The 12,450-nt window shown below is 42.6% G+C and overlaps 1 protein-coding gene across 1 annotated transcript; it reads left to right on the top strand.

Annotated features, from left to right (window-relative positions):
- The first annotated feature begins 1,945 nt into the window (after nt 1–1,945).
- LOC109871897 (desmoglein-2) lies at nt 1,946–10,477 on the top strand. The gene is made up of 14 exons (XM_020462922.2): nt 1,946–2,143; nt 3,059–3,184; nt 3,922–4,077; nt 4,175–4,316; nt 4,598–4,761; nt 4,905–5,039; nt 5,247–5,432; nt 5,788–6,101; nt 6,243–6,385; nt 6,568–6,789; nt 7,017–7,250; nt 7,608–7,735; nt 7,904–8,251; nt 8,389–10,477. Exons 1-14 carry the CDS (start codon nt 2,096–2,098, stop codon nt 9,592–9,594), a joined length of 3,552 nt encoding a protein of 1,183 aa, XP_020318511.1. The 5' UTR covers nt 1,946–2,095; the 3' UTR covers nt 9,595–10,477.
- Nucleotides 10,478–12,450: the final 1,973 nt, after the last annotated feature.

The following is a 12,450-nucleotide window of genomic DNA, read 5'->3' as shown; positions in this document are numbered from 1 at the left end:
GCTGTTCCAGTTTCAACTGACCTGAGCCCTAGGACCATGCCCCAGGACTACCTGACATGATGACTCCTTGCTGTCCCCAGTCCACCTGGCCATGCTGCTGTTCCAGTTTCAACTTCCACCTGACTGTGCTGCTGCTCCAGTTTCAACTGTTCTGCCTTATTAATATTCGACCATGCTGGTCATTTATGAACATTTGAACATCTTGGCCATGTTCTCTTATAATCTCCACCCGGCACAGCCAGAAGAGGACTGGCCACCCCACATAGCCTGGTTCCTCTCTAGGTTTCTTCCTAGGTTTTGGCCTTTCTAGGGAGTTTTTCCTAGCCACCGTGCTTCTACACCTGCATTGCTTGCTGTTTGGGGATTTAGGCTGGGTTTCTGTACAGCACTTTGAGATATCAGCTGATGTACGAAGGGCTATATAAATACATTTGATTTGATTTGATTCAGAACATAAAATAAACCAAAATTCAACGTCTGGAAAATACGTATTTTAGACCTCTTGTCGACATAATTTTGCTTACTGGGACTTTTCGAAATGTTTTGGTCTAGCCTAGGGCGGCCAGGATGCACATTAAGGAAAAACATTGAATAATAATTTCTGTAGAAGTCCTGCCCTTCTATCTTGTCATCCTGCCTCCCTCTCCCTTCCCTTAGGTTCTCACTTGGTTGTGATTGCAACATCCCTAGCATCCATGTGTCACGTTCGTCATAACGAGGAGACCAAACAACCGTGACGCTATAAGACACGAGTGCTGACAGGCAACTACACATAGACAATAACCCACAAAACCAAAATGGAAAATGGCAACCTAAATAGGACCCCAATCAGAGACAACGATAAACAGCTGCCTCTGATTGGGAACCAATTCAGGCCACCATCGACCTGCATTTACCTAGACAAACCAAAACCCCATAGATATACAAAAAACCCTAGAGAAGCAAAAACACACATACCACCCTCGTCACACCCTGACCTAACCAAAATAATAAAGAAAACTAAGATAACTAAGGTCAGGGCGTGACACCGTGTCTCACTGTGCAATCCACCCCCAATCCACATTGTGCAATCCACCCCTTAAAAAAAAAGATTGCAGTTTTGAAATTGCAGTAAAAGTGCAGTAACTGCAGTTGACTGTATTATTTTGGACGCAGTAATTACAGAATAACTGGAGTGTTTGATAGTTGAATTGTAGTTATACTGCACTCTAACTACAGTTATACTACAGTGTACTGCAGTTATACTGCACTCTGAATGCATTATTTTCATAAAGGGACCTGAAGGACTTTTACTGTATGAAAACAGACTGCACCCATAATAAACCCATGGTTTTATCAGTCCAGATGAAAGATGAAATCACCCGCCCTACTCCCCAAAGACCATTAAGTAGTTCCTTGTAATTTGGCAACATATGCAAAAGTGGAATTGTTTTCTTTTATCAGTACACTTTCTTAATATGTCCCTGTCTGTCTGTCTGTCTCTCTCTCACAGACACACACACAGACAGGCACACTGCAATAATATTTAACTAGGTTAATCAATTTATTACCAGGCTAAAGACTGCTGAAAATGTAAACATCAGGAGTGTCTTTCAAGTTCTGAGTGTAGACCTTCCTAGCAGAAACAGAGATTTGGGAATCTCACATGCCTGAATGAGGTTTTACACCTGAATGAGAAAGCACTGGACACAAGATGGTGTCCTAACATTTTATAGAATATTAATGATTGTGGATGCATTAGCTGCCGTTTTGGACTACTAAATAAATCAAAACAATGTTGGCCACTATATTGTGATGTGTGTTGTACGTGAGATTGTAATAGTTTATATTTCATTTTCAACACAATAATAATAGCTTTCCCTATCAGGACTGTGCACAAATATTCCCTCCCTAGTTTCGCCTCGATTGGCGTTTCTTGTAATCAGCATATGTGCTGTGGTGAAACTCGTCGAGGCGCCGCCTATTGCAGTTGGTATAATCTCAGAAAAGTTGAGCCTACACCTTCGAAGAGGCCAAAGTCCAATGTAGAATTGAAAATACTAACCGCGGATTTAAAGCATTGTACTTCAAGAGGGGAACGTCTTACTGAATTGCAATGGCCCGTGTAGAAACTGTTGTTATATTGTTGCCGTTCATACTAACGGTAAGTAAATAATAATACGTTTCATATCGTAACAGGTGTTGATAATGATATACCCTAACATTTATAACAGTTCTCTCTTTTTGGGGTGTGGCACTGCTCATGTAGATTTAAGCGTCAATCTCGACAATACAGTTTATATCTCGAATTAATTTACCGTTTTCTTTTTTTAGCATTGTAGCCATCCCTTAAACCGACAAGAAGAGAGTGCTTACTCTATATCCCGTCATTTAATTGCAATTTCTCTGTCATTGTTTGCGTGCAAGTGACAACGACTACCGACAACACGAGAAGAAAAAGTGTTTAGCTGCGTAGTGGTTCTCCAGGGAGTCATAGCCTACAGAATGTCAGACCACATCTGGTCAATGTCAGTTTTAGCTCAGATTTTAAAAACAAAAAATGATACCGACACCCACTATCGACAGTGATATCACTATTACAACGTTCTCCTTTAAACGTTGTGAAATTAATTAGTGAGATATTTTCATTGGTCCTCAGCATACGTAATATGTTTTCTTCTTTCATAAACTGAATTAGATCCAGCTTCCTTTTGTAGGCCTTGTGATAGTGAACGAAAACTAATTGGCCTAATTGCCTAAAGCTATATAATTGTAAGTATGCATGTCATATGGTTTTCATTATGAACAGGCCTAAACATGCAATTATAATTTGGCCTGTCAAGAAACCACACACATTAATCCGTACAAAGTGGAACAGACACCGAGGAAACAATCATGACATGGATCTGTGCACAGCACACTTAGTTACATCAAGCTATAACTACTGTGCTAGAAAATATAGGTTTTTGTACAACTTGTACAGTGTTGCGTGATTTAAAAGAGATACATTGGTATTACAGTATTATTACCGTAATGTTAAATGAGGAGTCAACGTTATTTGTTGTGTTTTTCTCTGTAGTTTATATGTGTGGTGGCAGTAGAAAGCGGCGGACTGAACCTGAGAAGACAGAAGAGAGAATGGATCATTCCTCCTAAAACGTTGAAGGAGAATGTAGATTACAGGAACTGGGAGTACATCTCAAAGGTATGAGCTCGTCTTTTAGTCAATCTCGTGGAGTGGTTCAGATGTTTCCGACTACCATAAGACCATGCCTTTGTCTGGAGCATGACATACAGTCAGGTCTAATGATCGGCACATTGATAAAGACGAGCAAAAAGATACTGTAAAATGAATAATACAAATACTGAGCTACATTGTATGCTAAAAATATATATATTGTTTATTAGAGAATGAGGTTTCGTTTAACAAGTAATACAAATAAATAAAAATAAAGATGTATGTGTTGTGAACAAGCTGCTCAGAGATACAGTACAAGCCCAATGTGTGGGCACGTACAGTCATTCTAGCTGAGGAATGGCTCAGGCTAAAAACAAAATATGAAGTCTCTCAACAAATATTGTTGTATGCCTGCTTTTCTAGAACTCAGACATACAATTCATTGATCTATAGTTTAATACCTATACCTTGACATGAAAGCTATATTGAAAAAAACTAAAAACATTTTGGCAATAAAATAACATTATAGCATTGTAGTGTACCAACCTAGCTATTCCCCCGATGCTTATAACACATTGTATCTGCATTTAGGGTCATTCTTGGTCACCATAATCCAGCTGTATAAATATAGACGTGTGAAGTGTTCGATAAGGGCCTCATGTTACTGCATTTTTCTTTGGACAAATGAGGCTGCTACATGAATACTATTACAATAACAATGGTGTTTTACTATCTTGGCTGATTGGAATGTGTGTCTGTGCCAGATTCGTTCTGATGAGCAGTACAATTCAAGAGTGACGTACTCACTGACCGGGATCGGTGCAGACCAAAACCCCACGAACGTATTCACCGTCAACCCAGATAAAGGCCTTGTCAGAATCAACGTCATTCTGGACAGAGAGAAGATCGCTTCCTACCATGTAAGCTACCCACTAAAATCTAATCCATGGCGTGGAATGCTTGTGCTCAAAATGTAAGAAATTAATACAAAATATGTTCTATCATGGTCTCTTTTAGCTACTTGGAGTAGCGATGTACAACAATGGAAGCCGTGCAGAGAAGGACATTGAACTGAATATTTTTGTTGAGGACCAGAATGACTGCCCACCAGTGTTCGTTTTTGGCCAATCTGGATCCGTCAATGAGTCCAGTGCTGCAGGCATGTACAGTAGTTTCCAACTATTGTATATGTTTCTATCAGAGTTGGTAGAGTAGTGTAGTGGTAGAGTAGTGGTAATGGTTGAAGTTGTAGCAGCTGTTGTACTAGTATTGCTGGTACCAGTGTAATCAGTAGAATAGTGACAGTAGTGATACAATAGTAGTAATAGTAGTAGTAGTAGTAGTAGTAGTAGTGGTAGTGGTAGTAAAATGAATAGTAACAATACCACAGTATAGTACTGCTGTGCTGCACAAGTAAACCTTCCCCGTGGTCAATTCCAGAGACCGTTGTCATGAAAGTGACTGCCACAGATGCGGATGAAGTGAACACTCTACACTCTCAGATTTACTACAGCATAGTGGAGAAGAGTGCTTCAGATAAGATGTTCGCCATCAACTACCAGACTGGAGAGATACTGGTTCGCAGGACTACACTGGACAGAGAGGTGAGAGAGATGCCTTGGTATACTATTATACAGTACACAGTGCATCTATGTGAGCATCTATGTGACACTTTCAGTGGCCATTTTGTCAATATTTGAGTAACTGTAAGTGACTGTAAGCTCCATTGTATTTCCTGGTTGTCTAGACTCAAGACACCTACACCCTGACTGTAAAAGGTTCAGACATGAACGGAGCATTCGGAGGAAACACGGGAACAGCAGAAGTTGTGATTAAAATCCTGGACATCAATGACAACATCCCCACCCTGGAGAAAGAATCTGTAAGGACAAAACCTCCACTACTTTTCTATTTTCTATTCAGCATAATAGGGAATTATATTTATTATATTGTAGCAACCTTAACCCAACACCTAACGTCAATAGGTTCAGATCCCTTGGCTAAGGTGTTGGGTTGACAGTTGCTGGACTCCCCGAATTCACTGCAATATGTTCCTGGGCTGTATGACCTTTATGATGTGTGTTTGCAGTACGAGGGCAGTGTGGAGGAGAACACGGTCGGTGTGGAAGTACTGAGGATCAAAGCCATTGATCTGGATCTGATGTACACTGAGAACTGGCTGTCTGTGTTCACCATCATCACAGGCAATGAGGCCGGCTACTTCAACATCACCACAGACGCTAAGACCAACGAAGGCATTATATGGATAACCAAGGTAAGAGATTGACTCTGAGGCTAGAATTGAACCGAAGGACAGTTAACATTCTCTTTTAGATTGAATTCCAGCCTCAGTGTGCCCACTGGGCAAAAACTAGTTGAATCAACATGGAAAAGTGATTGGATTTCCATAAAATATATATATATATAACTTTGAACCTAAATCCAATGGCATGGAGACATTTATTGTTGATTTCACGTTAGTTGACAGCTCAACCAAATGTACTATATATCAAAACTAGATGACGTCTGTGCCCAGCGGGTTGTAACTACTAGTGTTCTCACCTTATTCCAACATTGTTTGTATCACTTGACTGATTCTACTGTTCGTTCCCTTTTGTTTGAATCTAAAGGCACTGGACTATGAGGAGCTGAAAGTGCTCAACCTTGCCATACGTGTTTCCAACAAAGCAGAGTACTACTTTGGCTCCTCCTCTACGAGTGGATCCATAGGAGGAGGAGGGGTTGTGGGAAATGCTATCACGGGCGGTGGTAAGACTTACCCCATCAAGATCAACGTGATCAACCAGAAAGAGGGACCCAAATTCAAGCCAGCGGTTAAAGTGGTGACCATCTCTGAGGGCTCCAGCTTGGTCACCATTAACAAGGTTATCACTACCTACACAGCCATCGACAGAGACACATTACAGATCGCTACCAATGTCAGGTGAGGTCCCAGAGGTTTTCATATTGTTTTATTGGGGTTGAAGATTATGTGGTGTGATGTTGTGTTAATCTCCATCATACAGTACTAAAGAATCCTTAAGTTCATCCCGATCGCGTGCCGTTGTCATGATCATCTTCTCAGGTATGCCAAAATATATGACGAAGACCACTGGCTGATGATAGATGAAAAGACAGCGGAGATCAAGCTGAACAAACTCCCTGATCGGGAGTCCAAATACCTGGTCAATGGAACATACTACGCCAAGATAATAGCCATCACAACGGGCAAGTACCCATAGTAATAATCAATTGGTCCTAATGCAATTCTGTAAGATATGGAATTAAGTCAAGAAATCTACCCAGAACAGTTGTAGTTGGAGATGCACACTAGGACCTTTGCTCCACAAGAAGCTAAAAGAGAACAAGTCAGGTCTGTATCTAATTCTGTATTTTCTTTTGGTGTCCAGATCTGCCATCCAAAACGGCCACAGGGACAATAGCCATCCAGGTGGAAGACTTTAACGACCACTGTCCCACGCTGACAGCTACAACTACGACCATGTGTCTGGGGGATACCGCTGTGTACGTCATGGCTGTGGATGGGGATGCCTTCCCCAACGGAGCTCCCTTCAAGTTCAGAGTGATTCAGGACGACAGCAAACAGAAGTGGATGGTGGAGCACCTCAATGGTAACAGCCTAGTCGAGGACATTTAGGTTTGGCATGTAGGAAGCAGATAGACAAGCTTCTCACTAAGGGACTGTTTTGGAGTTATTTTGTTGAGCCTGTTTTTAAAAGTGCAGTCTTAAACTGAATTTAAATTATATCTTGTTGTATGTTTTAATGGATTTGATTGATAGATTTAATTTGACAATTTGTATAATTAATTAGTATTTTCTCTTTCATGTCTCTTTTAGCCACCACTGCCATTTTACGAGACCATGCCCATATGTGGCCAGGTCACTACAAGGTTGCTGTGGAGATCAGGGACCAGCAGGGGAAGGCCTGTGCTGACATCCAGGTTCTGAACGTGGTTGTGTGTACCTGTGATCAGGTCAATAAGGTCTGCATCGAGCGGCGGACGGGCACTGACATCACGTTAGGAGCGCCTGCCATCCTGCTGCTCCTCCTGGGCCTCCTGCTGTTGCTGCGTGAGTAGGCACTCTGTTATCTTCATACTCATTGGCTTCCTCAGACTGCTTACCTGATAAGAATCTAGGATGGAGAGACTGCTTCATCATGCTCGTAAAACTACACCTGTTTCAGCATGCTTTGAGTGATTAGTAAGATGGCCAAGACAAGTCATTGATGAGTCATGTCCACAACAGGCCATTAAGCCAACCCACAGGGCACGCACTGGTTGAATCAACATTGTTTACCGTGGAACCAACGTAGAATAGACGTTGAATTGACGTCTGTGCCCAGTGGGAAGACATCCAGGCCTCTCACCAATGTCTTGTGCTTTTGTCTTGTGTCCATGAGTTGAAATGTGGAATGTGGGTTCACAGTGGTTCCTCTCCTGCTGCTGTTCTGTCTATGTGGAGGAGCAGCGGCCATTGGAGACTTTAAGCTCATCCCGTTTGACACTAAAGAACACCTGATTGCATATCACACTGAAGGACAAGGAGAAGACAAGGTATTTTATACATAATGGCACTGCCAATGGATGACATGAAAATATTCTAGAGTTAGTGAATAAGAATGATCTTTGGAAATACATGTTATGTTCCATTATGGCTCAACTTGAAATGTGTATTGCTCTGAAATTCCCTCCTCTGATTGACCCACGCATTCCCCCTCACAGGAAGTTCCTCTCCTGAAGGTTCCTGTGGAGGTGGAGCATGGCCGCATCAAAACTGTGAATGTAGGGAAGTACGGGGGAAATGCGGGATTCATAGGAAGAGTAGGGGAGATAGGAGGAGCAGCAGGAGGCGTGTCAGGGGACGGCTTCACCTCATCCTCAATGTTCACAGGAGCGCATCAACAGTACCGTGGCTTCCACCAGCCCAGTGGCAGATTAGAGGTGGACTATGGCATGGGCGGAGGAATCATGACAGAACATCATGAACACTCAATGTTCTCCAGATTACCTGCTGGTGCTTACGACGGGATGGCACTCTCTGAGGAAGTCTTAGAAGAGTACTACTCTGCAGTGAGTATCTTACATCATCCAACTTCTTGGACTACTCCTTTGACATAGGAGTTGAGGGGCAGTGTTATTGTATTGCCATTTTGATTCAATTCAGTCATTGTCTTAATAAATCTTTCCCTATCAAATGACCTTTGCAGAAAGCCAATCACACTGCGCAGATCGACCAACAGAGAGATGCCCTGCTGATTTACGACTATGAAGGTCAGGGGTCACCGGTAGGGTCTGTGGGCTGCTGCAGTCTACTGGGGGCTGATGATGACTTGGACTTCCTCAACGACCTGGGGCACAAGTTCAAGACCCTGGCCCAGATCTGCCAGGGGTCGATAGCTATGGAGGCGGAGACTGTCAATGTGTCTGTGTCACCCACTCATCCTAGACCTACCACATCCATTCACACAGAGGTCAGCAGAAATACTGCTCTCAATGTCAATACCCTGAACACCTCCGTCACCACCTCCACCACCTCCGTCCCCCTACAGGAGAGCCTGATTACTCGGGACCAGGGATCAGTCACCATCCCCAGGTCTCATATCCAGGAGAACGTGGTGATCCCCAGGCAGACCGTCCTCATCCAGCAGCCCACCATGTACTATGCCGCTTCCCCCACCATGTACATGGTGGAGCCTCAGCCCCAGTTGTTGCTGGTGGAGCAGAGAGGAGGAGGTGGTTATGTCCATGCCCAGCAGGCGGTAGGCCATGTGGGGGTAGGGACTGGTCAGGGGATGGTGCAGACAGGAGGGCTCCATGGTTCTCAGGGTATGCTGCTAGTAGAGAAGCAGATGGGGGTGGGTGGTGGTGGGGGAGGCCATGGTCATGTCGTTATGGGCGGAGGCCAGTTCTTACAGGGAGCCGGCCAGACTATTACTGGGGAAGGTCACATTATTACAGAGACGAGCCAAACCATTACGCAGGGAGGCCAGATTCTACAGGGGGTAGGGCAGACCATGATTGGAGGAGGCCATCTCTCGCCAGGAGGAAGCTTCTCACAGGGTTCTAGGAAAGTGCTGGTTGTTGAGAGCGGGTCCGGGCCAGCCTCGGCAGTAGGGGGCAGTGCAGGCTTATGGGCACCCCAGGTCACCCTGCAGAGAGGCCAAGGGTCATCCTCCACCTTTTCCTCAGGTGGTCATAGTGTAGAGGTGATAGGTCAGAGGGGTGCTTCCACCTTGACCTCCAGCTCCCTGTGTGGCTCGATGGGGTCAAATCAGGCCTCTGCTGCTGCTGTCACAGTCACCACCACACCCATGCCCACGGCTGCACCACGTAGCAGGAGCCACACCGCTGTTGTGCAAGAGAAGAAATCCTCTGTCACTGAGAAATACACTGAGACCAGTACTATAGCGTAGAAAAACAACCTCACATTTGCTTGAAAACATACAGTACAGCCAAGTCACTGTGGGTTTAAAAGATATGTTTTCTTTTTAGTCAATGAAACAACAGTCAAGGGAGAGACAGAGGGATTGGTGCTCTCTGCTGGTCTGAAATTATTAATGAATACGTCTACCGACTGTTAACACTACTGTTTTATAATGATTTTAGTTTTTACTGGAGCGATGGGCTTTATTGCGATTACCAGCGGGTATTTCATCCTTGATATGATGAATTGATAAATCTGTGGCTGTGGTGGATGATGTATTAATTGTTCAGGTAACAAAATCTTTCTGTATCTTTGATTTAGCTTTTCTTTCTGGGATGGCCAATTCTTGATGTAATTCATAGTTGAGTAGGCCAATGTTTCCAATGTTACAGTTGTACAAACGGTACATACAAAAATATTGTGACATAGAAGTGTGGGACCCCTCAAACAGATCCTATTTTTCTATTGTAAATAGTTTACATTTTAAGCCAAATAAGTGCCTTGTTTTTGCCGTTTGGCCTCACATGCATTAACTTATCCCATGATAAAAAAAAAAGTGTGTTATTGATGCCAAGTTAATATCATTTACAGAAAATGGATTTTAAATTGTTGCATATATTTTTTTCAGTTCATACAATATAAAAATAGAGATTACATAGGATATTTACCATGAGGTTGGCTTATTATGCACTGATATGCATTAAAGTATCACACGGATATTGCTTTTAATGCTACTGATATTTTTTTGCCAGTTATTTCACATTTAATGCTTTGTGGCAATATAAGGGATTTTCCTGCTGTGTGTCTCATTCTGTATCAAAAAGTTTGATCAAATGTTTCGAGAGTAACAATAAAACTTGAGTGATAACATACACGCTCTGTTAGTCATGTGTAAAGGTTTAATATTGACCCATATGTTATAGTCGTGTGGCTGGAAAGAGATCCTTTCTACCCCGGTACTGTAAGTGATTCTTCTGGGGAGAGAGAGTGGAAAATCACGTTTTATAGTATCACTCCTGTATCACACCTCGACATGTTTACATACCTTATGTAATCTCAGACGTTGTCACTGCTCATCCACAAAAACAAAAGGGGACTCTACAAGAGAGGACTACATGTCTTTACCAGTCTTCAGTGAAATATTGACTCACCTCCCACCCCCTTCAAGAATGCAATGGGAGTATCTTTTGATCTTTCAGAGTTGTTACCCACGGAAGTCTGACAGGTACAATATTATCACAGGTGAATTACCAGGAGAATGTTAGGTCTATAGTTCTATTTGATTCGATAAGGATGTTTGAAACCAGTTCTGACTTGCTACTGTGCATGGACCTGAAGTGCATGATATTGTGCTGGATTCACAATACAGAACAATATAATGAGAAGGGGGGGGGGGGGGAGAGCAATCTCAACTGTTGCTGTAAGCAATGGGCAACAAAGGAGTAATGCAAGTAGCGTTGCCAGGTTACTTTAGGGCAGGGACAGAATGGGACCCTGGAGGAAAATGGGGGAGGCTCATTGTTTTTCAATTTCAGTCAGGTGGAGGGTTTAGTGTTGTTTAAGTCTAGTCTAGTGGAGGGTCATGTAATTTGCAATTGATGACATTTCTATTTTCCTCAGTGTTTTAGATTGAATTGGTTATTATGCTATATATGTCAGTGAAGTAAAACCAGGAAGAGAGGGGAGGGGGTATGAGAGGTTATGGGTATCATGCCATAGCAAAAAGCATACGCCTGACCTTGTTAGCTTAAGATTTGGAATAAAATAAAATAGATCTGATTATATAATGTGATCTATAACAGCACTTTGGTCCATGATGCTTAATGCTAGCAACAAGCGGTTAAATACCAGGGAAAGACATGACTCTGAATGCATATATGTGGATATCTTCGTTAAGATTCTATGACAATCATTGGCTGAGCCACAACCTTCTAGAGCCGAGGAGACAAAAAACGTGCTTTGCTTGTAAAGTCATCTTATTCTGTCGCTATCAATTAATTGAGCTATTCCCTTTCTGTAAAATATAAGATGTTTTAACACACAGTTTTTGAGGAAACACTTGTGACCATCTCCCGTTGGGTTATGCCACAGAATAAGAGTAGCGAGCAGTTCCACCTATTAAAAATAACTGCGTCGGTAGGCCTACTCTATCTGGGGTGGAAAGGAAGGCCTAACTTTTGATAGTACCATGCATAATGATTTGAAAGCGGTTTATTTGCAAACAAGACACACTGATTTGGCATTGGAGAAAGATGATAAGATGAATGCATAGGCCTATCTCTCTGTCAATTCTTAGCCTGTAATTTTGGTCATTTGTGTGGTATAAAAAAAATATTCTGCTAAGGTCTCTAGCCACGTAAAATGACGTAGAAATGCATTCATTTTTTACAGACCCGCAAATACAATGATAGATTCATGCAATGCTTTTATTGTAAAGCAGATATTCCCACCACTACTCTTGTGCGTGGTGCATGGTGGTCTGAGAACCCACAACCTTCTGGCCCGCAGCCCTGTGAGCTATCAAAACTCCTGCAAAAACTTACAGGACGAAGAACAATGTCTAAAAGTGCATAAGTTTCTGGTTTGTCCTAGAAGTGAGGGTAAACGGTAGGCATGTTCTCTGCTATTCACTGTATGTTTTAATTATTATTTCATTTATAGGGGAGGGTTTGGTTGTAATATATTTTGCTGAAGGGACGGCCATCCATTTTCATTTCAGAGAGGTCCGACTTTCTCCAGGTGACTCTTATTATTAATAGCATACACTTCCGTAACCAAAAGAACAATGGCAATAGTTTTTCACAGAATAGCTTCAGATGAAGGAGACAACGCACAGGCGCAGAAG

This window comes from Oncorhynchus kisutch, linkage group LG27 (genome assembly GCF_002021735.2).
Source record: "Oncorhynchus kisutch isolate 150728-3 linkage group LG27, Okis_V2, whole genome shotgun sequence".
Lineage (NCBI taxonomy): Eukaryota > Metazoa > Chordata > Actinopteri > Salmoniformes > Salmonidae > Oncorhynchus > Oncorhynchus kisutch.
Note: the sequence above shows the minus strand (reverse complement) of the source record. Positions and strands in the feature narration are given on the sequence as shown.